Raw genomic sequence first — 27787 nt, forward strand, 5'->3', positions numbered from 1 at the left:
ATCATCAGTAATATATACCTGACAGGGGCCCATACATTCTGATATCATCAGTAATATATACCTGACAGTGGCCCATACATTCTGATATCATCATTAATATATACCTGATAGGGGCCCATACATTCTGATATCATCAATAATATATACCTGACAGGGGCCCATACATTCTGATATCATCACTAATATATACCTGACAGGGGCCCATACATTCTGATATCATCAGTAATATATACCTGACAGGGGCCCATACATTCTGATATCATCACTAATATATACCTGACAGGGGCCCATACATTCTGATATCATCACTAATATATACCTGACAGGGGCCCATACATTCTGATATCATCACTAATATATACCTGACAGGGGCCCATACATTCTGATATCACTAATATATACTTGACAGGAGCCCATACATTCTGATATCAATAATAATATATACCTGACAGGGGCCCATACATTCTGATATCATCAATAATATATACCTGACAGGAGCCCATACAGTCTGTATCTACAATAATATATACCTGACAGGAGCCCGTACAGTCTATATCTACAATAATATATACCTGACAGGAGCCCGTACAGTCTGTATCTACAATAATATATACCTGACAGGAGCCCGTACAGTCTGTATCTACAATAATATATACCTGACAGGAGCCCGTACAGTCTATACGGGGATGGGAGAACTACAATACCCAGATAGATTAGCGAAATTAGGATTATTTAGTCTAGAAAAAAGACGACTGAGGGGCGATCTAATAACCATGTATAAGTATATAAGGGGACAATACAAATATCTCGCTGAGGATCTGTTTATACCAAGGAAGGTGACGGGCACAAGGGGGCATTCTTTGCGTCTGGAGGAGAGAAGGTTTTTCGACCAACATAGAAGAGGATTCTTTACTGTTAGGGCAGAGAGAATCTGGAATTGCTTGCCTGAGGAGGTGGTGATGGCGAACTCAGTCGAGGGGTTCAAGAGAGGCCTGGATGTCTTCCTGGAGCAGAACAATATTGTAACATACAATTATTAGGTTCTGTAGAAGGACGTAGATCTGGGGATTTATTATGATGGAATATAGGCTGAACTGGATGGACAAATGTCTTTTTTCGGCCTTACTAACTATGTTACTATGTTACTATATCTACAATAATATATACCTGACAGGAGCCCGTACAGTCTGTATCTACAATAATATATACCTGACAGGAGCCCGTACAGTCTGTATCTACAATAATATATACCTGACAGGAGCCCGTACAGTCTGTATCTACAATAATATATACCTGACAGGAGCCCGTACAGTCTGTATCTACAATAATATATACCTGACAGGAGCCCGTACAGTCTGTATCTACCATACTATAGACCTGACAGGAGCCCGTACAGTCTGTATCTACAATAATATATACCTGACAGGAGCCCGTACAGTCTAGTGTCTTCACCAGTGAGCTGACTAGACTGTATGGGCTGCAGTCAGGACCTGGCAGGAGCCCATATATTCTGCTGGTTTTAATAATTTATACCTTGAAGGAGCACATACATTCTAGTGTCATGTATAGGCTGCAGTCAGGGCCAGGCAGCAGCCCATAAAGTCTGCTATCTTCAAGAATATATACCTGACTGCAGCCCATACACTCTAGCATCTTCAGTAGTGAGCCAGCTACACTGTATGGGCTGCAGTCAGGACCTGGAAGGAGCCCATACAGTTTAGCATCTTCAGTACTGAGCCGGCTAGAGTGTATGGGCTGCAGTCAGGACCTGGAAGGAGCCCATACAATCTAGGCTCAACCGTATAGATTTGGTGGTGTCCGCGGCTACTGATGTCTGACCGCCATTTCCCCTTAATACAGACCTAATATAATTAGGGTAGCCCCTATTAACCCCCTGCTCCGCTATACTCCGCAGACACCAGCGCTTTATAGCGCACACAGCTGAACGGTAACTTTACTTACACACACCGCTCACCTGCGAGCCGGAAACGGAAGTTGGTGGCGGTGCACACCGCAACTATCTCCCCCAGGAAACGAGCGCTGGGATATTAGTTCCTTGCATATTTCCTTTCTGCCATCATGTCAGAGCATCAGTGCTCAGGACGGAGGACGTTTCCCTGTTTCCCGCGCTTTATAGTCAGCTGAGCCTGCCGGTAGTAGCAGCCGGCCCCCGCCGCAGTATGGCTGCATCTGCTTACTGTATGAGAAAGCACTTGTTAAGTAGATATGTCTCTGATATGGGAACATCTGCGTTGCGCAAGCTCCATAGTGTGAAGCCTGAAACTGACCAACGCGCAGCTGTTTTCCGGCATGCAATTATGTCAGTGGTGAAACTATCCTCCTCCTGAGGTAACTCCCTCGTTATTAGGGTGAGGGGGCGCTTATAAGAGATGGAGAACCTGCAGGCCCCTTACAATGTGCTGCCCATGTACTTTGTTATACACAGTCCTGATGGATGGCGGTGCTGCCATAGTCCCAGTGCAGGTTAGAACATGAGGTAATCATTGCTGCTATAGGCCCCCACAGTGTATTGGCACAGGCATACTAGCCATATATAGACACCAGGTTATTTCAGCCAGCTTTAGATAATTTTGCAACAGACATGTATTATTATTTATTTATATAGCACCATTAATTCCATGGTGCTGTACATGTGAAAAAGGGGTTACATACATACAGCGTTATAGATATTGTTAAAGGGACTCTGTCACTTGAATTTGGAGGGAACAATTTTTAGCCATAGGGGCAGGGTTTTCGGGTGTTTGATTCACCCTTTCCTTACCCGCTGGCTGCAATATTGGATTGAAGTTCATTCTCTGTCGTCCGTAGTACATGCCTGCACAAGGCAATCTTGCCTTGCACAGGCGTGTACTATGGAGGACAGAGAATGAACTGCATCTCTCTGGAGGTGGTCTGAGGATTGTCCTTGACTGATCTCACCATCCTTCTTTGCCTTTCCGATGTTTTTCTTGGCCTGCCACTTCTGGCCTTAACAAGAACTGTACCTGTGTTCTTCCATTTCCTTACTATGTTCCTCACAGTGGAAATTGACAGGTTAAATCTCTGAGACAGCTTTTTGTATCCTTCCCCTGAACAACTATGTTGAATAATCAGTGGCGTAAGAAGGGGGGTGCGGGGGGGGCGGTCCGCCCCGGGCGGCACAATGCGGGGGACGGCCGGCGCTGCAGGAGAAGAAGAAAAAAAAAAGACGCCCCTTTAAATCTTCGGGCGGCGCCGTCCGCCGCCACGACCAGGGCCAGCTCCCCCCATCCCCGGGCCCCGCCCCCCGCTCTAATACCTCTCCTGGTTCCTGCGGCTTCAGCGTCCTCTGACTCTGCGACGTCTCAGAGCAGAGGGCGCGATGACGTCACTACTGTGCGCGCCGCTCAGCCTCTCTGTCCTGAGCGTTGCAGAGCCGGAGAGACGCTGACTGGCTGCACTGGACCTGCGCTAGGAACGGGAGAGGTGAGGATTTTACTTTTTTTTTTTTTTCTTTATGTCTGACTGTCTGGGGGCAATGCTGGAGACCATGGGGCAGATTGCTGGACACACCGGGGCAATACTGGAGACCATGGGGCAGAATGCTGGACACACTGGGGCAATACAGGAGACCATGGGGCAGATTGCTGGACACACTGGGGCAATACAGGAGACTATGGGGCAGATTGCTGGACACACTGGGGCAATACTGGAGACCATGGGGCAGATTTCTGGACACACTGGGGCAATACTGGAGACCATGGGGCAGATTGCTGGACACACTGGGGCAATACAGGAGACCATGGGGCAGAATGCTGGACACACTGGGGCAATACAGGAGACCATGGGGCAGATTGCTGGACACACTGGGGCAATACAGGAGACTATGGGGCAGATTACTGGACACACTGGGGCAATACTGGAGACCATGGGGCAGAATGCTGGACACACTGGGGCAATACTGGAGACCATGGGGCAGAATGCTGGACACACTGGGGCAATACAGGAGATTATGGGGCAGATTGCTGGACACACTGAATACTGGAGACCATGGGGCAGATTTCAGGACACATTGAGGCAATGCTGGAGACCCTGGGGCAGACTTCTGGACATACTGGGGCAATACTGGAGACCATGGGGCAGATTGCTGGACACACCGGGGCAATACTGGAGACCATGGGGCAGATTGCTGGACACACCGGGGCAATACTGGAGACCATGGGGCAGAATGCTGGACACACTGGGGCAATACAGCAGACCATGGGGCAGATTGCTGGACACACCGGGGCAATACTGGAGACCATGGGGCAGAATGCTGGACACACTGGGGCAAAACAGGAGACCTTTGGCAGATTGCTGGACACACTGGGGCAATACTGGAGACCCTGGGGCAGATTTCTGGACACATTGAGGCAATGCTGGAGACCCTGGGGCAGACTTCTGGACACACTGGGGCAATGCTGGACACTGGGGCAGATTGCTGGACAACATGGGGGTAATATGCTGGACACACTGGGGGCAGGACTTGAGGCATGGGCAGAATGTAGATACGGGGCATGATTGGAGACACGGGGCAGGATTGGATCATGGGGCAGGACGGATACGATGGAGGCTGGTGGGGCAGGATGGGGAGATCATATGGGGTAGAATGGATACTCATGAGGGCAGGATGCGAGAACATATGGCTGGAGCCAGGAATGAGATAAACGGGGCCAGGGTGGGGAATAGTGTTACCATAGGGGATAATTAAGGGATATTTTTACTGCAGTGATGTATTTATTTTATTTTTTGAGTATACTGTTTTAAATGGGGGGGCGGTCCTGTTACTGTGCAGAGTGACACTATATCACCTTTTTTTCTTCATGTGGTGTAATGTAGAAGTTGTGAAAAATTAAGTAATGTGTTCTGCAAGCGGAGCTCGAGATAACTGCGTTATTTCCTGCAGAAACGAGTCCTGGCTGGAAGGAATGATGGCGGTCTGTGCTGGATGAAAGATGAAGGACGTCACCTAGAGACGTCACTGGTGAGTCAGTGTTACCTATACACTGAGACTATACACTGTATACTATATAGAGGTCCTGTGTATAATACCACCAGCGATCTCTGTATTACCTCTACACAGACACTGCATACTAAGTACAGATCTCCTGTGAATACTGGCACTTATGGTGATAGTATTGTGGTTTTTTTTTTTTTATTACTGATCAGTATTGTAGTATTCAGTCACTATGTGGTGGTAATATGTGGTCTGGAAATGGTGTTGTGGTATTTGTCCCTTGTATGTAGTATTATTCGGTCACTATGTGGCCTGGTCATGATGTGGTGGTATTAAGTCACAGGTTTGGCATGTGGGGGTGACACCATTAGGCCCAGTTTAAGTTCTACAAAACAGGAAAACCATTTTTGGTAACCTTTGTGTGTATTGAGCGGGGGGGGGGGGGGGGGCGCCAAACTCGGGAACAGCCCCGGGCGGCAAAAGCTCTAGCTACGCCTCTGTGAATAATCTTTGTTTTCAGATCACTAGACAGTTGTTTTGAGGAGCCCATAATGCCACTCTTCAGAGGAGATTCAAACAGGAGTACAACTTGCAAGTGGCCACTTTAAGTAGCTTTTCTCATGATTGCATACACCTGGCTATGAAGTTCAAAGCTCAATGAGGTTAGAAAACCAAAAAGAAGTGCTTAAGTCAGTAAAAAGTAGGTAGGAGTATTTAAACCAAGAAAATGCTGAAAGTAGGAAGGCACTAAGGCGGCTTAAAGACAGGCAATTCACTCCTAGGCGTGGGATTCTATTTAGGACAAATGCGGCACAAAACCAAAGCAGCGGTTTATGGGTGGTGCTCAACCACAAGGTATTTGATAACAATCCACATGAAGAAAAAATGAAAGTGGCACTCACCCCGATGTTGCTGAACAATAGTGTCCTTTATTCAGAAGAACGAGTGGACAAACATGAAATGGAGAGGCGGCTGGTAGAAGTTCAGGGTGCGGGAGGAAAGAAGGGGACGACGGCCGTTTCGCGCTTATGCGCTTCTACAGGTCCAGCCGTTATAAACTAAAAGAGCCACCTTGTGCAGCAGTGATGCTGCATTCTAACAAGGTGGCTCTTTTAGTTTTGTGTTCAGGTATTACTAAAATAAAGCGCTTTGTGTTATGCATTATGCACAGTGCGGGGCTGGGATTCCTGGGCATGCGCACTGCGCTTGTCAGACGCTCCCCCAGGTTCCCCGCCTTCCAGCGTTGGTCTGTGCAGAAATCTGCCCAAGAATCCCAGCCCCGGCCTGTGCATAATGCATAACACAGTGTGGGGCGGGGATTCAGTAACAGGGCGGCCGCACTGCCCACACAGTCGCAGTCAGGAACACGGCATCTGAGCGATGACTGCCAATGAACACTGCGCCTGCCCCAGGCAGGCACGCACAGCGCAGGCGCCGGATTTCAGAAGAAAACAGCACGCGGTGGGCGGCGACCATCGCCCCAGAAGAGATGAGTGACGGCAGTTGGGCGCTTCACAGAGGAGGCTTCAGACCCGCCTCCATGGACAAAGACAGGTATTTTTGCAAAGTTTCAAAGCGCTTTATTTTAGTAATACCTGAACACAAAACTAAAAGAGCCACCTTGTTAGAATGCAGCATTACTGCTGCACAAGGTGGCTCTTTTAGTTTATAACGGCTGGAGGGGGGTGACAGTGGCCCTTTAATGTTTTATAAAAATTGTCTTTTTTGCAACAGATATATATATAATATATTGTAGCGTGACTAAGGGTCGTATAGTTGACAGGTGGTATGTGTCACAGAGATGGCTTGTCTTTGTGATGTAACCCAGAGTGTTTTCTTTAATGCACATAAGCACTAAGGGATTGTTTGGTATACTTGGGTCGGGGTTGTCGGTAGCTGTGAGAGATGGGAGGGTCTGGCTACCCATATATCTCACCCCTGGGTAGGGGCATTGCCTTACCTCTATATGTGTTTGAGGACCTGCAGTGATGTCACGACCACGTGACTAATTATGTGATGGGTTCCTGGGTGTGGTTATAGCTATATAATGTAGGCTACTGCTTAACACAGGACCTGTATGTGGGGAGGTGGAAGCCTCCAGTGTGTGTTGAAGCTCCAGGCCTGAGCCTGAAGCACTGGTCTCTTAGACCTTCTTTTGCCTGAGGTAAAGGCTGTTTGTTTTTCTATTTTGGTTTGTGAAGCAATAAACCCTGTGAACGTTTAAAGGAAAGTGCCTCCTGATTGCCACCCGCTGCACCTGCAATTGGTGCTAGACGTGCGGGCAGCGTTCCCAGCAGAGACGTAAGACTGTTACTGCATGTCCTGGGTCAAGTCTTTAGCAAGCCAGCAAGCATTGCCGGAAAAAATGGAGGAGCTGCTGAAACACTTGGTCCAGTCGCAGTCACAGCAGCAAGAGACCAAAAGGCTGTCGTTGCAGCAGATACAACAGAGCCAGCAGGAGCAACGGCAGCAGATGCAGCCTCTGGCAACCGCCATCCAGGGCAGGATGAGTGCCCCAACCCCAGGTCTGGATGATGACACCCGAGTCCAGAAGGCGGCAAGACGAAGCAATAAACCCTGTGAACTTTTAAAGGAACGTGCCTCCTGATTGCCACCCGCTGCGCCTGCGTGAGTACACGCCACGCCTCCTGAAGAAGATCGGCGAAACGCGCGTTGAGGCGGCAGGCTGGGGTCTGGCTTCCACACACTTGTATAGGTAATCTATGAAAGTGTACTATCTTTATTGAACAGCCTATTGGTGTTATAGCGTTATCCCTAGACACAGCACTTGCTGTAACTTGCTACATTTTGCACTATGTCACTTTATGTCTATGGACTTACGTGGACTTACGCTGATTCTACTAGGCTAATTGAGATTTCTATATATTTGTGCTGCTTAATATATGCCTATTACTACATTATGGTATCTACTGGTAATTTTTTCAGGTACTTTTTACCCTGATTTGGCTATTTATTGATCGTGTCTATACCATTATGTTATACATTGTGATATGTGGATAGCTATTGCCCCAGTTGTGAATTCTGTGGCCAAGCTCCCTCCTGTGGTCGAGAGTGGTACTTCGGCTGGTTCTGTCTATGAGCTTCCTTTGGTGGATGAGAGTGGTACTGCGGCTTCTGAGTTTCCTTCCTCAGGTGATGAGGTTAAGTCGTTAGGTGCTGCTCTATTTAACTCCACCTGGTGCTTTGATCCTGGCCTCCAGTCAATGTTCTGGTATTGGTCTTGCTTCCTCCTGGATCGTTCCTGTGGCCTGTCTATCCTGCATAAGCTAAGTTTTGCTTGTGTTATTTTTGCTTGCTATTTTTTCTGTCCAGCTAGCTTTATTGGTTTTTCTTGCTTGCTGGAAGCTCTGAGACGCAGAGGGAGCACCTCCGTACCGTTAGTCGGTGCGGAGGGTCTTTTTGCCCCTCTGCGTGGTTGTTTGTAGGTTTTTGTGTTGACCGCAAAGCTATCTTTCCTATCCTCGGTCTATTCAGTAAGTCGGGCCTCACTTTGCTAAATCTATTTCATCTCTGTGTTTGTATTTTCATCTTACTCACAGTCATTATATGTGGGGGGCTGCCTTTTCCTTTGGGGAATTTCTCTGAGGCAAGGTAGGCTTATTTTTCTATCTTCAGGGCTAGTTAGTTTCTCAGGCTGTGCCGAGTTGCATAGGGAGCGTTAGGCGCAATCCACGGCTACCTCTAGTGTGGTGTGTTAGGATTAGGGATTGCGGTCAGCAGAGTTCCCACGTCTCAGAGCTCGTCCTTTGTTTTTGGTAATTGTCAGGTCACTTTGTGTGCTCTGAACTTCAATGTCCATTGTGGTTCTGAATTACCTGTTCATAACAGTACTGGAGGCCCAAAGTACTAATGCTTCTCAATAGAGGGAAAAGAGAAGTTCTGAGACCATTTTTTTTTCTTTGCACTGTGTTCTGTCTTTCTTTTCCCCTTTACATCAGGGTGGTTCAGAACACAGGTGTGGACATGGACATTCAAGGTCTGTTCTCTTTGATGGATAATCTCGCTATAAATGTACAGAATATTCAAGATTTAGTGGTTCAGAATCCTATGTTAGAACCTAAGATTCCTATTCCTGAGTTATTTTCTGGAGATAGAGCAAAGTTTTTGAATTTTAAAAATAATTGTAAACTATTTCTGGCTTTGAAACCCCGCTCCTCTGGTGACCCAGTACAACAAGTTAAGATCATTATTTCTTTATTACGTGGCGACCCTCAAGACTGGGCATTTTCCCTTGCGCCAGGAGATCCTGCATTATGTAATATTGATGCGTTTTTTCTGGCGCTCGGATTGCTGTACGACGAACCTAATTCAGTGGATCAGGCAGAGAAAAATTTGCTGGCTCTGTGTCAGGGTCAGGATGAGATAGAGATTTATTGTCAGAAGTTTAGAAAGTGGTCCGTGCTCACTCAATGGAATGAATGTGCGCTGGCAGCTATTTTCAGAAACGGTCTCTCTGAAGCCCTTAAGGATGTCATGGTGGGATTTCCTATGCCTGCTGGTCTGAATGAGTCTATGTCTTTGGCCATTCAGATCGGTCGACGCCTGCGCGAGCGTAAATCTGTGCACCATTTGGCGGTATTATCTGAGCATGAACCTGAGCCTATGCAGTGCGATAGGACTTTGACCAGAGCTGAAAGGCAAGAACACAGACGTCAGAATGGGCTGTGTTTCTACTGTGGTGATTCCACTCATGCTATCTCCGATTGTCCTAAGCGCACTAAGCGGTTCGCTAGGTCTGCCGCCATTGGTACGGTACAGTCGAAATTTCTTTTGTCCGTTACTTTGATCTGCTCTTTGTCTTCCTATTCTGTCATGGCATTTGTGGATTCAGGCGCTGCCCTGAATTTGATGGACTTGGAGTTTGCTAGGCGCTGTGGGTTTGTCTTGGAGCCCTTGCAGTGTCCTATTCCATTGAGAGGAATTGATGCTACGCCTTTGGCCAAGAATAAGCCTCAGTATTGGACCCAGCTGACCATGTGCATGGCTCCTGCGCACCAGGAGGATATTCGCTTTCTGGTGTTGCATAATCTGCATGATGTGGTCGTGTTGGGGTTGCCATGGCTACAAGTCCATAACCCAATATTAGATTGAAAATCAATGTCTGTGTCCAGCTGGGGTTGCAGGGGGTACATGGTGATGTTCCATCTCTGTCCATCTCATCATCCACCCCTTCTGAGGTCCCAGAGTTCTTGTCTGATTACCGGGATGTATTCGATGAGCCCAAGTCCAATGCCCTACCTCCGCATAGGGATTGTGATTGTGCTATCGATTTGATTCCTGGTAGTAAGTTTCCTAAGGGTCGACTGTTTAATTTATCTGTACCTGAGCACACCGCTATGCGGAGTTACGTGAAGGAGTCTTTGGAGAAGGGTCATATTCGCCCGTCATCGTCGCTGTTAAAAATCGTTATTGCGCAAAAATATCTAATCTAGACTTAACCAGGTGCGTTATTCTTAAAAGAAAAATGTCATGATATTCTGACGAAAGTATAGTGGTTTATTGAGTTATCCACCATCGCAGCAAAAACATAAAAGGTAGATGAAACAATTACAAACAGAGTGTCCATGTGTAAATATCAGCGCTTCTCCTGTTACTCATCTTTCCAGGGTCCTGAATGGTAGAAGTCATCTGTCTGTGTGAAAGTCTGAAGTCATCATGGCATGGAGTAGCTAACAGCTGTTGTTCCTCGTGTCTTGTCCCATGTCCATGGAGAATGATGGTGAAGGAAGGGAGGTGACCGTCCCACGTGACAAAAGCCCCCCACCCCCTCCTAAGAGACGTTTATATATGCTCAACACTGATCATGTGTCTTCTGTATATGGCGTTAACTTATACTCTGAGCTACATACACAGAAATAGCTTTGGATAATGTCAGCAAGAAACCATGTGCTCGGTACAGAATAAAAATAAGAATAATTAATATTTAACAGTCGCCATTGGGAGCAGGGTTCTTTTTTGTGGCCAAGAAGGATGGTTCGCTGAGACCTTGTATTGATTACCGCCTTCTAAATAAAATTACGGTCAAATTTCAGTACCCCTTGCCGCTGCTGTCTGATTTGTTTGCTCGGATTAAGGGGGCTAGTTGGTTCCCCAAGATAGATCTTCGTGGTGCGTATAATCTTGTGCGTATCAAACGGGGCGATGAATGGAAAACAGCATTTAATACGCCCGAAGGCCATTTTGAGTACCTGGTTATGCCATTCGGACTTTCTAATGCTCCATCAGTGTTTCAGTCCTTTATGCATGACATCTTCCGAGAGTACCTGGATAAATTCCTGATTGTATACTTGGATGATATTTTGGTCTTCTCGGATGATTGGGAGTCTCATGTGAAGCAGGTCAGAATGGTGTTTCAGGTCCTGCGTGCTAATTCTTTGTTTGTGAAGGGGTCAAAGTGTCTCTTTGGTGTTCAGAAGATTTCATTTTTGGGGTTCATTTTTTCTCCTTCTACTATCGAGATGGACCCTGTTAAAGTTCAGGCCATTTATGATTGGACTCAGCCAACATCTCTGAAGAGTCTGCAGAAGTTCTTGGGCTTTGCTAATTTTTATCGTCGCTTCATCGCTAATTTTTCTAGCATTGCTAAACCGTTGACTGATTTAACCAAGAAGGGTGCTGATGTGGTCAATTGGTCTTCTGCTGCTGTGGAAGCTTTTCAGGAGTTGAAGCGTCGTTTTTCTTCTGCCCCTGTGTTGTGCCAACCAGATGTTTCGCTTCCGTTCCAGGTCGAGGTTGATGCTTCCGAAATTGGAGCAGGGGCTGTTTTGTCGCAGAGAAGTTCTGATTGCTCGGTGATGAAACCATGCGCCTTCTTTTCCAGGAAATTTTCGCCTGCTGAGCGAAATTATGATGTTGGCAATCGAGAGTTGCTAGCCATGAAGTGGGCATTCGAGGAGTGGCGTCATTGGCTTGAAGGAGCTAAGCATCGCGTGGTGGTCTTGACTGATCACAAAAACTTGACTTATCTCAAGTCTGCCAAACGGTTGAATCCTAGACAGGCTCGTTGGTCGCTGTTTTTCTCCCGTTTTGACTTTGTGGTTTCGTACCTTCCGGGCTCTAAAAATGTGAAGGCGGATGCCCTGTCTAGGAGTTTTGTGCCCGATTCTCCGGGTTTGTCTGAGCCGGCGGGTATTCTCAAAGACGGGGTAATTTTGTCTGCCATCTCCCCTCATTTGCGGACGGGTGCTGCAAAAATTTCAGGCTAATAGACCTGACCGTTGCCCAGCGGAGAAGCTGTTTGTCCCTGATAGGTGGATGAATAAAGTTATCTCTGAGGTTCATTGTTCGGTGTTGGCTGGTCATCCTGGAATCTTTGGTACTAGAGATTTGGTGGCTAGATCCTTTTGGTGGCCGTCTCTGTCGCGGGATGTGCGTTCTTTTGTGCAGTCCTGTGGGATTTGTGCTCGGGCTAAGCCCTGCTGTTCTCGTGCCAGTGGGTTGCTTTTGCCCTTGCCGGTCCCGAAGAGGCCTTGGACACATATCTCTATGGATTTTATTTCGGATCTCCCCGTCTCTCAAAGAATGTCGGTCATTTGGGTGGTGTGTGATCGCTTCTCTAAGATGGTCCATTTGGTGCCCTTGTCTAAATTGCCTTCCTCCTCTGATTTGGTGCCGTTGTTTTTCCAGCATGTGGTTCATTTACATGGCATTCCAGAGAACATCGTTTCTGACAGAGGTTCCCAGTTTGTTTCAAGGTTTTGGCGATCCTTTTGTGCTAGGATGGGCATTGATTTGTCTTTTTCCTCGGCTTTCCATCCTCAGACAAATGGCCAAACCGAACGAACCAATCAGACCTTGGAAACATATCTGAGATGTTTTGTTTCTGCTGATCAGGATGATTGGGTGTCCTTTTTGCCGTTGGCTGAGTTCGCCCTTAATAATCGGGCCAGCTCGGCTACTTTGGTTTTGCCGTTTTTCTGCAATTCTGGGTTCCACCCTCGTTTCTCTTCAGGGCAGGTTGAGTCTTCGGACTGTCCTGGTGTGGATACTGTGGTGGATAGGTTGCAGCAGATTTGGACTCATGTAGTGGACAATCTGACTTTGTCCCAGGAGAAGGCTCAACGTTTCGCTAACCGCAGGCGCTGTGTGGGTCCCCGACTTCGTGTTGGGGATTTGGTTTGGTTGTCATCTCGTTATATTCCTATGAAGGTTTCCTATCCTAAATTTAAGCCTCGTTTCATTGGTCCATATAGGATTTCTGAGGTTCTTAATCCTGTGTCTTTTCGTTTGACTCTTCCAGCTTCTTTTTCCATCCATAACGTGTTCCATAGGTCATTGTTGCGGAGATACGTGGCACCTGTGGTTCCATCTATTGATCCTCCTGCTCCGGTTTTGGTTGAAGGGGAATTGGAGTATATAGTGGAGAAGATTTTGGATTCTCGTGTTTCGAGACGGAAACTCCAGTATCTGGTTAAGTGGAAAGGTTATGGTCAGGAAGATAATTCCTGGGTCTTTGCCTCTAATGTCCATGCTGCCGATCTGGTTCGTGCCTTTCATGTGGCTCATCCTGGTCGGCCTGGGGGCTCTGGTGAGGGTTCGGTGACCCCTCCTCAAGGGGGGGGTACTGTTGTGAATTCTGTGGCCAAGCTCCCTCCTGTGGTCGAGAGTGGTACTTCGGCTGGTTCTGTCTATGAGCTTCCTTTGGTGGATGAGAGTGGTACTGCGGCTTCTGAGTTTCCTTCCTCAGGTGATGAGGTTAAGTCGTTAGTTGCTGCTTTATTTAACTCCACCTGGTGCTTTGATCCTGGCCTCCAGTCAATGTTCTGGTATTGGTCTTGCTTCCTCCTGGATCGTTCCTGTGGCCTGTCTATCCTGCATAAGCTAAGTTTTGTTTGTGTTATTTTTGCTTGCTATTTTTTCTGTCCAGCTAGCTTTATTGGTTTTTCTTGCTTGCTGGAAGCTCTTAGACGCAGAGGGAGCACCTCCGTACCGTTAGTCGGTGCGGAGGGTCTTTTTGCCCCTCTGCGTGGTTGTTTGTAGGTTTTTGTGTTGACCGCAAAGCTATCTTTCATATCCTCGGTCTATTCAGTAAGTCGGGCCTCGCTTTGCTAAATCTATTTCATCTCTGTGTTTGTATTTTCATCTTACTCACAGTCATTATATGTGGGGGGCTGCCTTTTCCTTTGGGGAATTTCTCTGAGGCAAGGTAGGCTTATTTTTCTATCTTCAGGGCTAGTTAGTTTCTCAGGCTGTGCCGAGTTGCATAGGGAGCGTTAGGCGCAATCCACGGCTACCTCTAGTGCGGTGTGTTAGGATTAGGGATTGCGGTCAGCAGAGTTCCCACGTCTCAGAGCTCGTCCTTTGTTTTTGGTAATTGTCAGGTCACTTTGTGTGCTCTGAACTTCAATGTCCATTGTGGTTCTGAATTACCTGTTCATAACATGCCCCCACCCTGCATGACTAGCTCTACCTTGCTATATTTATGTATATTTTATGTCGAAATAAATTTATATCTTTTGTATAAACACTCTTTTTGGGTTTTTTTTTCATTAATTGAAAATCCCCTTGTGTAGTATATGTCCTGGGTCAAGTCTTTAGCAAACCAGCAAGCATTGCCGGAAAAAATGGAGGAGCTGCTGAAACACTTGGTCCAGTCGCAGTCACAGCAGCAAGAGACCAAAAGGCTGTCGTTGCAGCAGATACAACAGAGCCAGCAAGAGCAACGGCAGCAGATGCAGCCTCTGGCAACCGCCATCCAGGGCAGGATGAGTGCGCCAACCCCAGGTCTGGATGATGACACCCGAGTCCAGAAGGCGGCAAGACGAAGCAATAAACCCTGTGAACTTTTAAAGGAACGTGCCTCCTGATTGCCACCCGCTGCGCCTGCGCGAGTACAACCCCTACAAAATATATATATATATATATATACTGTATATATAGCATTACAGAATGCTGTAGATAAGCCCCTGATGACTGTGGCCGCAATTTATATATGAAATAAGAGGTGACGGATTCCCTTTAACTTCCCAGCCACACCCTTGAGGTGGAGATATGGTGCGTAGGTGTCCTGCCCATCTCCCACCTACTCATCTAACAAACCAGGTCTTTTCTCGTGGCTGATTAACTCATACAGCACACTACATGCTGGAGAGAAACATATGGGTTTTTTAGATCACGGAAGAAAGCAATCTTCGTCAGGCATATCTCCCCTCTCATACAGTGCCAGTGACCCTGTCAGTATATATACAGTGCCTTGCAAAAATATTTGTCTCCCTGGAACTTTTCAACCTTTTCCCACATATTATGCTTCAAACATGAAGATACCAAATGTAAATTTTTGGTGAAGAATCAACAAGTGGACCACAATTGTGAAGTTGAACGAAATGTATTGGTTGTTTTAAATTTTTGTTGAAATTCAAAAACTGAAAAGTGGTGTGTGCCATATTATTCGGCCCCTTTACTTTCAGTGCAGCATACTCACTCCAGAAGTTCATTGTGGATCCCTGAATGATCCAATGTTGTCCTAAATGCCTAATGATGATAAATATAATCCACATGTGTGTAATCAAGTCTCTGTATAAAGGCACCTGCTCTGTGATAGTCTCGGGGTTCTGTTTGATCACAGAGAGCATCATGAAGACCAAGAAACACAACAGGCAGGTCTGTGATACTGTTGTTGAGAAGTTTAAAGCTGGATTTGGATACAAAATTATTTCCAAAACTTTAAACATACCAAGGAGCACTGTGCAAGTGATCATATTGAAATGGAAGGAGTATCATACCACTGCAAATCTACCAAGACCCGGCCATCCCTCTAAACTTTCATCTCAAACAAGGAGAAGAAGGATCAGAGATGCAGCCAAGAGGCCCATGATCACTCTGGATGAACTACAGAGATCTACAGCTGAGGTGGGACAGTCTGTCCATAGGACAACAATCAGTCGTACACTGCACAAATCTGGCCTTTATGGAAGAGTGGCAAGAAGAGCGCCATTTCTCAAAGATTTCCATAAAAAGTGTTGTTTAAAGTTTGCAACAAGCCACCTGGGAGACACAACAAACATATGGAAGAAGGTGCTCTGGTCAGATGAAATCAAAATCGAACTTTTTGGCAACAATGCCAAACGATATGTTTGGCGTAAAGGCAACACAGCTCATCACCCTGAACACACCATCTCCACTGTCAAACATGGTGGTGGCAGCATCATGGCTTGGGTCTGATTTTCTTCAGCAGGGACAGGGAAGATGGTTAAAATTGATGGGAAGATGGATGGAGCCAAATACAGCACCATTCTTGAAGAAAACCTGTTGGAGTCTGCAAAAGACCTGAGACTGGGATGGAGATTTGTTTGACAATGATCCCAAACATAAAGCAAAATCTACAATAGAATGGGTCACAAATAAATGTGTTAGAATGGCCAAGTCAAAGTCCAGACCTCAATCCAATTGAGAATCTGTGGAATGAGCTGAAAACTGCTGTTCACAAACGATCTCCATCAAACCTCACTGAGCTCGAGCTGTTTGCCAAGGAAGAATGGGCAAGAATTTCAGTCTCTTGATGTACAAAACTTATAGAGACATACCCCAAGCGACTTACAGCTGTAATCGCAGCAAAAGGTGGCGCAACAAAGTATTAAGTTAAAGGGGCCGAATAATATTGCACGTCCCACTTTTCAGTTTTTTAATTTCTACAAAAATTCTAAATAACCAATAAATTTCGTTCAACTTCACAATTGTGTCCCACTAAAATTTACATTTGGTATCTTTATATTTGAAGCATGATATGTGGGAAAAGGTTGAAAAGTTCCAGGGAGCCAAATACTTTTGCAAGAAACTGTATATAGCGTTATCCTTAATAAATCGCCTTACTTTATATCGTTTCATTGTAAACTTTTCACAAACAGTATCTCTTTGTGTAATTCTAGCAATACTGAATTATCACATCCAACATGCAGGACAGGACGAGTTCAAACTGTTCTCTTAGTTGCAGTTTTAATAAAACTAAGCCAAAGTGGATTCTAAAGAAAAAGTAAGGTAGGCATAAGTGAAATAGGAATGGAAAATAAAAAGGAGGGAGTTTGGTTGAAGTCACCTATCAATCAAAGTAAGATGAGCAGGGAAAAACCAGCGGGGAGCATCATACTGGATACTTTCTGGTGCCTACTTTTTTTCTTTTTTCTTTTTAAACCATGTTTTTAATGAAACCCTCAACCATTTGGAGTAAAACAATTTTTTTTTTTCGTAATGCGGGGGCCTGCTTGTATTTCCTGATAGAATCAATGCAAATTGTCCTATTCCTCTCTGAAGAGACAATTTACATATTTCCCAGAGGAGCATTGCGGCTTTAAGTCTTCTCACCTCGACATGCTTAACACGTCACTCTCCTCAAGGAGAAACAATACTTCTTGGAAGCCGGTCAGGCGCCTCTCACTCGGCCAAACCAGATCTCCACTTTGCACTGATGAGGGGCAGTACCCCGAAACACAATGTCTGCAAATTGAGATTCTGGTTTTGCTTTTGTCCAAAGTAATCTGACAAGGCTCGTTAAAGGGTTGACATTGAGTGTTAGGATTGCTACTTCCAATAGGTGGCACTAGAGTCCTCTCCCTCTCTGAAGAGACAATTTGCATATTTCTCAGAGGGGCATTGCAGCTTTAAGTCTCTTCACCTCGACATGCTTAACATGTCACTCTCCGCAAGGAGAAACAATACTTCTTGGATCCCATGATAGAATCAAAAAAGAAAAGCTACCTGGGAAAATAAAGTAAAGCTAGCCCGATCAAATAAATCAATATTATTTTATTATTGAAGACACTACATGACAAATGGAATAAAAAACATGCAAGATAATGTGAAAAATAACATTTAAATAAAAGGAGATGCAAAGAAGTATCAGCAGCATGGTATGTGTAAAGTGCTGGGTCTAAATAAACATAAGTATATAAAGTTCAAGTGCACAAAAAATTACTAATGCAAAAATGATAATAGTCATGAGAAGGATATACTAAGATATGTAAGTGTAAGATATGGAAAAATGGTGTCTATTTAATATCCTTTTGATATCTGATGGAATTCTCTATCATAGGCAATTTGGCCCAGAAATACTTGCTCCAAACTCAGCCCCCACCTTTGGCATTCATTCCCCCAGACCAATGTTTGTTTTAAATAGCTCTAGCAAACAGACCTTTGTAGCTCTCTCCAGGGGGGGGGCAAAAGGCATAGACCCTGTGGTTCCATCAATTATCACAGGGGTTTGAACTTTTGTGCAGAACTGGCTCTTTTGTTTGACTCAGGCTGACATGTAGCACCACAGATCCCACGCTAAACCAGCACAAGGCTCTGTGATATTGAAACTAGAAATTGACCTATAATGAAAAATGCAATATCTCTGAGCCTAGCCGAGCACATAATCGGAATCTGCATTCCTTTCCCCACAAGGCCATCCCATACAGCCACCTCTAAAACTCTGCGTTATTGAGATATAAACCATATCTACCAGGAATTAAATACGGTAGCCATATTTAGTCTCTGCGCAGCTAAAATCCAGCAAAACCCAGTGGTGCCACTGCCGTTCCATTCAGAGCTTTGGGCAGGAAGTTGTGGACCTCCACGATTCCGGCTGGAAAACCGTACACTCAGATATGGGAGGAGAGAGACTGCACAGCGTAGGGGTTGGCACAGCATGTGGGAGGGAGCAGCCTAGGGGATAATATGCAGCTCCTAATTTTGGACTCAGTTATTCTACTGGCAGGAGGCCCATTACTTGACGTTGCCAGGGAATCACATAACAAAGATTTGGACTTGTGATCCATCAGCGCCTCGCTGTGGTCACATGCTTCATAACACGGTAATTGCAGTCTATCTATCCCTACCCTTGTACTACACACCCGACTGTATACTCGCATATCTGTTCTAGTAAATTTATACCTGGTATATTTCTAGTGCGCCTTTTGGTGATTAAATATAAAATTAATCTTGTGCTGCTCTTTTATCTCGATTCATGAATCCCCACATCCGCATGCTCAGTTGGTTATTATACGCTACGCGGGTTGGTTTCTGACTCGATATAAGCCTGCTGTCAGACGGAGCTTATATCGAATGAGGAACTGGTGGCAGCATACAGTACTGTGTTAGTAAGGAGCCCTGACAGTGACTTCCAGGAGGTACATATATATATAATATATATCCCTAGCCTGGAATGGTGATGTATATCCCCCCTCACTGGGAGCGCTGCAATAACTATTGCCTAAAAGGGAAGCCTCTCCAGCGACCATTTGCCCTCGGTGCAGTTCCCTGATTGACCTGGGGTGAGTGGTGGTACCAGAGAGCCGATCCCTGCTGGGTCATTCTCTCCCCTCCCCGGAGGTGAGTGAAGTCACACACCCCTTCCCCTGTGCAATCCATTACAGTAAGTAGTGGCAGGAAAAGGTATAATACCTGAGCACATGGAAAGGGGGAATTACTAACCCAAGTTCATGCTTGAGATGCGTCCTTGTCGCCCTGCATTCCAATGTGCCTTTTCACTTTGGACTTCTTCAGGGAGTCTGTTGACAGGTTATCTTTAAATCCACATGGTAAATGCACTCTGGCACTAGTTTATGGATTAGAAAAGCTGATCTGCAATACTCGGCTGTCACACATTGAACAGAAATGTGCTGTCCAGATTTGGTGAACGTTTACTTCCAGCCAACAGAGCTAATAACTGCAGGGTCACCCAACCACTCTCATTAAGTGTATTGGATCCCCCACAAGCACTCAATAATTGTACTAACACTATAGTGTACTTGGCAGGATAACATACTGTGTATTTACAGTGAGCATAAGGGTTAATAAAGACACATCCTCTACACAGGATTTCCTTGACTGTTTCATAAAATTCATAAAACTTTATTTTTTTATATGGCTTTTTCCCCCATTGGATTGGATAAGGGGAATCATGACATAATGCAGTTTTCCATATAAGCTGTTATAGGAAGTGTTTCTATACATGTCTTTGTGATATGTGAATAGCGTGGATCTCGGATGAGCATTTGATTCTTTTCTTATATTGTAAGGTGACTGTTCAAGTGGGAAAACTGCATATACAAGCCATCCAATTATATCTACACAAGCCAGACTTGCTATCTGCAAACAGCATGTCAAGTAGTTCTTAGCTTTCGCTTTAGACCACTGCAGCAGAAGTGCTGCATCTTGCTGAATAGAAATACAGATGTCAGATAATGTCAAAGCAAATTTAATGACCTGTTAAGAAGTATTTCACATTTTAAAAGAAAAAAATCTCCAGTATATATTGACTTGATTTGTCCTGTTCTGACAGTTTGCTACTGATTCTTTTAATTCCTTTCTTCGTTACCGTATATTTGACAATTAATATGGCCACCATAATACACTCTATAAACAAACATTTAGGGACACACCTCTTAATCATTGAATATAGTTTTTTTTTTATTGAGTCCCATTGTCATAGATGTATAAAATACAGTTTTTAGCCATGCAGTATGTCTTTCCTAATAATTGTGAAAAAATGGTCATTTTAAAGAGCTCACTGTCATACTGTAATGGGAAGCCACTGATGTAACAAGTGAGTTTGTTCTCTAAGTACTCCGTGATCAACTCTGAGTGTTACTATTGAAAAATTGAACTGTTTAGCAACACAGCAGCTCAGCCAGAAAGTGGTTAAACACATGTAGTACAGTATATCACAAAAGTGAGTACATCCCTAACATTTTTGTAAATATTTTGTCTTTTCATGGGTCAACACTAAAGATATGACACTTTTTTATAATGTAGTCAGTGTACAGCTTGTGTAATAGTGTAAATTTGATACCCTCTAAATAACTCAACACACAGCCATTATTGTCTAAACCGCTGGTAAAAAAAAAAAAAAAAGAGTACACCCCTAAGTGAAAATGACCAAATTGTGTCCAAAGTGTCAATAGTTTGTGTGGCCACCATTATTTTCAAGCACTGCCCTAACTTTCTTGGACATGGAGTTCACTAGAGCTTCAGGCTATGTGCACACGTTCAGGATTTTCTGCAGAATTTTCCTGAACAAAACCGGACTTTTTCTGCAGGAAATCCGCATGTGTTTTTTTTGCGCTTGCTTTGACGCATTTTTTTGTGCTTTTTTGCGTGTTTTTTTCCGGAGCTTCCCAATGCATTAAATAACAGGAAAAACGTGAAAAATCTGCACAATTAATGAACATGCTGCGTTTTACCGCGATGCGTTTTTTTTCATGGAAAAAACACATCATGTGCACAAAAATTGCAGAATGCATTAAAAATGATGGGATGCTTATGTATGCGTTTTTTTAAGCGTTTTACCGCGGAAAGCGGCTGAAAAAACACAAAAAATCCTGAACGTGTGCACATAGCCTCACAGCTTGTTACTGGAATCCTCTTCCACTCCTCCATGACAACATCACGATCACGAAGCTCGGATGTTAGAGACCTTGCACTCCTCCACCATCTGTTTGAGGATGCTCCACAGATGCTCAATGGGGTTGAAGTCTGGATACATGCTTGGCCAGTTCAGCACCCTCAGTTTCTTCAGCAAGGCAGTGGTCATCCTGAAGGTGTTTGAGTCATTATCATGTTGGAATACTGCCCTGTGTCCAGTTTCTGAAGTGAAGGGATCATGCTCTGCTTCAGTACATGTTGGCATTCATGGTTTCCTCATTGAACTGTAGCTCCCCACAGCTGGCAGCACTCATGCAGCCCCAAAGCATCACACTCCCACCACCATGCTTAACTGTAGGCAAGACACACTTGTCTTTGTACTCCTCACCTGGTTGCCTCCACACACGCTTGACATCATCTAAACCAAATAAATTTATCTTGGTCTCATCAGACCATAGGATATTGTTCCAGTAATCCATGTCCTTTGTCTTCATGTCTTCAGCAACTGTTTTCTTGCTTTCTTGTGCATCATCTTTAGAAAAGTCTTCGTTCTCGGACCACAGCCATGCAGACCAATTTGATGCAGTGTGTGTTGTATTGTCTGGGCTGTTATGACCTGGTGGTTAGGAGCACCCGGAATGACCTGATAGTTAAACCTCATACAGGACGAGCTCTGGGATGTGGGAGCTCTGCTGACCGCAAGCCCTAATCCTATCACACACACTAGAAATAGCCGTGGAGCGCTCCTGACCAGACCTAGGCGCCTCGTCACAGCCTAAGAACTATCTAGCCCTAGAGATGGAAAATAAAGCCTACCTTGCCTCAGAGAAATTCCCCAAAGGTAAAGGAAGCCTCCCACATATATTGACTGTGAGTAAGATGAAAGTCACAAACGCAGAAATGAAACAGGGTTCAGCAAAGGGGAGGCCAGACTTACTAAATAGACAGAGGATAGGAGAGGTAACTTTGCGATCAGCACAAAATCCTACAAAAGACCACGCAGAGTGTGCAAAAAAGACCTCCGCACCGACTCACGGTGCGGCGGGGCCACTCTGCATCCCAGAGCTTCCAGCTAGCAAGACAAAATAATGATAACCAGCTGGACAAGAAAACAATAAAACAAATAATGACTATCAGGAACTTAGCTTCTGCAGGAGAAGGCAGGTCACCAGAGAGATCCAGGAGCGAACTGAACAAATGCAAAAACATTGACAGCTGGCATGGAGTAACGATCTGAGAGGAGTTAAATAGAGCAGCCAACCAAAGGATAAACCACGTCACCTGTGTAAGGAACCTCAGAAGCCGCAGCTTCACTCATAGTCACCAGAGGGAGCCCATAGACAGAACTCGCCGAAGTACCATTCATGACCACAGGAGGGAGCTCGACAACAGAATTCACAACACTGGGCACTGACAGGCTGACTCACCACCCATTTAACCCCTGCAGCAATATTAACAGCACTTATACGTCTATTTTGAAAAGACAACCTCTGGATATGACACTGAGCAAGTGCACTCAGCTTCTTTGGTTGACCATGGCGAGGCCTGTTCTGAGTGGAACCTGTTTTGTTACACCCCTGTATGGTCTTGGCCACCCTGCTGCAGGTCAGTTACAGAGTGTTGGCAATCTTCTTGTAGCTTAGGCCATCTTTGTGTAGAGCAAAAATTCTATTTTTCAGATCCTCAGAGCATTCTTTGCCATGAGGTGCCATCTTGAACTTCCAGTGATCAGTATGAGAGAGTGTGAGAGGTGTACTCACTTTTGTGCTATACTGTAAAGTTACTGTGCACAATGTATGGCTAAATAGAGATGTAAAGGGGACAATAAATTACAAAAAAATAAAGTGTGTAGAGAACTAAAGCAAGAGTATTGTGACGAGGCATTTTAAAAACAAAGAAAAAATAAATTGAGTTAAAAAAAATAAGGGAGCAAAGATTGAGAAAGAGAGGCTCATTACCAAAGAATGCAAAATATGCCACAGTTGTGTTTAGTATGTTAGTCCTTTCAACAACTCTGTGGTGGTGTGCTGTTTGTCACATAGACATATTAGTTGCAGAAGAGCTTGTTGCCACTTCATCAAGGCAGTGCTTCCAGCTTGTGAGTTGACCAATATGGACAATAATTTGGAAATAGAAGATGAGGGGGCACAGGAACTGGTGTAGGAGGTGGGGGAAACCCTGATGGACCTAGGAACCACAACTTTAGTTGTTAGTAGCACATGTACTGTCACAGGGTCCAACTCTTCTCCGGCCTCCACAACGTTCACGTAGTGTGCTGTCAGGTAAATGTAGTGTCCCTGGTCACAAGCACTTGTCCACATGTCGGTCGTTATTGGACCTTCTCAGAAACTGCGTTGGTCAGGGAACGTGTGATGTTATGGGATACGTGCTTGTATAAAGCGGGGATGGCACAACTGTAGAAATAATGGCGGCTGGTGACCGAGTACTGATGGAATAGCCATCCTCCAATGGCTCTGTAAACTGTTGGCCTCTGTTCGCACAGCATGCATTTTGTAGCACTGGGCAGCCCCCCTTTACGTGCGTTACTAATAGGCTGTAAGCCAGATGCTCTGCATTGCCTGTGTGAATAATGCCACATACAGACTATTATCTCTTCTCTTTTTGTGCACTAATACCAAACAGCCAACACTGGATTGAAAGTGGTTGTTTCATCGGTATTTTTTTGCACCTGTGTGCTTGCCATCATTAATCGGGTCTGCTGCACCCTGCTAGTGCATTTGGTTGGAGGCTTCAGCAGGTAAACATCTCTGCTTTTTTCTCTGTGTCTTTTTTCAATTTTTTGGAGGATTTCAAAGTCCTCTTTTTGTGTCGGGCTATTGACCAAGTACCGAGGGACAGCCGCCGCCATGAGGTTGTGGAATACCTAAGTGCTGCCTCGGGGTAACTCTCGACTCTGCCCTGTATTTCAAACCGCAAATCCAAACTCTTGCCACCTCCTGTCGCCTCCAACTCAAAAATATTGCCAGAATCTGTTCCTTCCTCAGCCCACAATCTACCAAAACTCTTGTGCATGCCCTCATCATCTCCCGCCTCGACTACTGCAACACCCTCCTCTGTGGCCTCCCTGCTAACTTTCTTGCACCACTCCAGTATGTCTTCAACTCTACTGCCCGGCTAATCCACCTCTCTCCTCGCTACTCCCCTGCTTCTCCCCTCTGCAAATCCCTCCACTTGGCTCCCAATTCCCCAACGAATCCAGTTCAAACTACTAACACTGGTCTACAAAGCCATCCACAACCTGTCCCCTCCCTATATCTCTGAACTAATCTCCCAATATCTTCCCTCACATAATCTCCGATCCTCCCAAGACCTCCTACTCTCCTCCATACTTATTCATTCCTCACACAACCGCCTCCAATATTTCTTCCGAATATCCCCCATCCTCTGGAATTCCATGCCTCAACACGTCCGACTATCCACCACCTTCGGATCCTTCAGACGGAACCTGAAAATCCATCTCTTCAAGAACGCCTACAGCCTGCAATAACCATTCCGCCGCCTCTCCATCGCCAGAGCCGCCGCCTCTCCATCGCTGCCGCCTCGCCCCTACCTTCTGCCTCTTCCCCACTATCCCATAGAATGTAAGTCCGCAAGGACAGGGTCCTCTCCCCTCTGTACCAGTCTGTCACTGTAAACTTGTTTACTGTAAACGATATCTATAACTCTTTATGTAAACCCTTTCTCATGTACAGCACCATGGAATTAATGGTGCTATATAAATAAATAATAAGTGTCCACAAGATTAAACGGTGGCATTTCCAGGGCAAGTAGTCTAGAAATGTGGCCGTTTAGTGTTTGGGCATTTGGGTGGGTGGCTGCATATTTCTGGTTGTGTTGCAATGCCTGAGGTAGCGACAGCTGAATGCTGCGCTATGACAAGAAAGTGGACGTGGTTGATGATAGTCATTACAAATGTGCAATGACAGGTGCAGGGTGGGAGGTATCTGCATCCTCGATAGGGGATTGGCAAGCACATAGCACAGTGGAAAAGGCAGTGGTGTCACCTGCAGACACTGACTGTGGACAATAGAAAGAATTGGAGTCAACTGGACTGGATTTTGCTTTTATTTTTATTTTTCAAAAGAAAATATAGTGCATACAAAAGAAACATTTACATTGTCGACATGACCCAGTCAACGTGTTTCAACTGCACTAAGCAGTCTTACTCATGACTCATGAGTAAGACTGCTTAGTGCAGTTGAAACGCGTCGACTGGGTCATGTCGACATGTGAATTTTTCTTTTATATGCACTACATTATTGAGCATGACTCCAAAATTTTTTTATTTTCCTTGATGTGAGGCCGGTGTCTGAGCCCCAGATGCATGAGCATAGAGCTACAAGGTGAGCTGGAATCAAGTTTCCATAACTGATTGTTGACCCAGGGGTTTGGCCCACCTAGTCGAGTGGATGACGTGCCTGAGCATGCTGTTGGTGGCCCTCCAGTACTGGCCAGGCCCCTGCTGATCTTAGTACAGTACAGATTCTTGTCAGCACATTCTAAGAAAAACACCAACTGGGGAACACTTCATCCTTGGCCTGGGACCTTGCCGTGTGTAAGTGCTCTGGGGAACAGTTGGAAACCCCACTGCCTCCTATTGTGCTGCGGATCCCTCTACCTCTATGCTGCTGGGCTCGCTTTGCATGCAACTTTACCAGGTTGGGTGAATGGCATCATCATCCACCACCATGTCTTCCATTTCCGCCTCCTGATTTGTTGAAATCATCATTTATCTCTTAAGACACTAATTATCGATTGTGGATGCTCAAATATTTGGGCTTCACTACACACCATCTCCTCATGTCCCTCTTGAAACGTGCAGTGCAAGAATCAATAAATTGAAAAGTAAAGAGCTCCTCGGAGTGTCCGAGTGTGGAATCATTTGTCTCCTGGGACTCGCCAAGGTGGCAGGAAGAAGGATCAGGGTGAGGATTATGTCGTCTAGGCCTGTGGCTAGTGAGACTGGACCATGTGGAAGACAGGGTGGTGCTGGAAAACATACTGGAAGCATTATCTGCCATCCAAGTGATTGCAAAGTTGCAGCTTCTAGAGTGTTGCCCTGTGCCCCACCCCTGCAAAGTGGAGCATGAAGCTAGGTCTTGTGGGTGAGCGTGTTTCTTCCACAGCAGGCACAGTTTCAGCTGACCCATGGTTTCAGCCTCTGCGTGCACCATCAGCAGCACGTCCACTTCCCTGTTCCTTACCCTACGCCTTGCACATATTAAAGTAGGTATGCAGCTAAGAGTGGTATTGACCCCTTCACCTCCGGAGCTTTTTTCGTTTTCGTTTTTCTCTCCCCTCCTTCCCAGAGCCATAACTTTTTTTATTTTTCCGTCAATATGGCCATATGAGGGCTTATTTTTTGCGGGACGAGATGTACTTTTGAACGACATCATTGGTTTTACCATGCCGTGTAACAGAAAACGGGAAAAAAATTCCAAGTGTGATGAAATTGCAAAAAAAGTGCAATATCACACTTGTTTTTTGTTTGGCTTTTTTGCTAGGTTCACCAAATGCTAAAACTGACCTGACTATATGATTCTCCAGGTCATTACGAGTTCATAGACACCTAACATGTCTAGGTTATTTTTTATCTAAGTGGTGAAAAAAAATTCCAAAGTTTGCTTAAAAAAAAATTAAAAAAAATTGCGTGATTTTCTGGTACCCGTAGCGTCTCCAATTTTCATGATCTGGGGTCAGGTGAGCGCTTATTTTTTGTGTGCCGAGCTGATGTGTTTAATACCATTTTGGTGCAGATACGTTCTTTTGATCGCCCGTTATTGCATTTTAATGCAATGTTGCGGCGACCAAAAAAAACGTAATTTTGGCATTTTGATTTTTTTTTTCGCTACGCCATTTAGCGATCAGGTTAATCCTTTGTTTTTATTGATAGATCGGGCAATTCTGAACGCGGCAATACCAAATATGTGTATTTTTTTTTTTTATTGTTTTATTTTGATTGGGGCAAAAGGAGGGTGATTTGAACTTTTATATATTTTTTATATTTTTAAACACTTTTTTTTTTTTATTTTGGTATGCTTCAATAGCCTCCATAGGAGGCTAGAAGCATGCACTACACGATCGGCTCTGCTACATAGAGGTGAAGTACAGATCACCTCTATGTAGCAGAAAGGCAGGTGTACTTTGAACGCCGACCACAGGGTGGCGATCAAAGCAATCGACCATCAACAACCATAGAGGTCTCAAGGAGACCTCTGGTTGTTATGGCAATGCACTGCCATTGGGTGCTGGGTCAGCGGTTTGAGCACTCCCGGCCGCACGGCCGGGAGCGCTAAATGCCGCTGTCAGCGCTTGATGGCGGCATTTAACTAGTTAATGGACGTGAGCGGATCGCGATTCTGCTCTCGCTCATTGCGCGCACATGTCAGCTGTACAAAACAGATGACATGTCGCGGCTTTGAGGTGGGCTCA

At 45.3% G+C, this 27787-nt stretch overlaps 1 protein-coding gene across 3 annotated transcripts in view; it reads right to left on the minus strand.

Annotated features, from left to right (window-relative positions):
* The window catches only part of AAR2 (AAR2 splicing factor), a 70786-nt gene extending 51389 nt beyond the window's left edge, over positions 1 to 19397 (minus strand). Inside the window, exon 1 of one of the 3 annotated variants that reach the window (XM_069752304.1) lies at positions 19373 to 19397. In XM_069752304.1, the coding sequence (XP_069608405.1) occupies positions 19373 to 19382 (10 nt within the window). In that variant the 5' untranslated portion in view covers positions 19383 to 19397. Of the gene's footprint in view, positions 1 to 1962; positions 2290 to 19372 lie in introns of those variants that run through there. The other 2 variants (XM_069752306.1, XM_069752307.1) reach the window with 2 other exon arrangements.
* Between the last annotated feature and the right edge of the window lie 8390 nt (positions 19398 to 27787).

This window comes from Ranitomeya imitator, chromosome 2 (assembly GCF_032444005.1).
Source record: "Ranitomeya imitator isolate aRanImi1 chromosome 2, aRanImi1.pri, whole genome shotgun sequence".
NCBI lineage: Eukaryota > Metazoa > Chordata > Amphibia > Anura > Dendrobatidae > Ranitomeya > Ranitomeya imitator.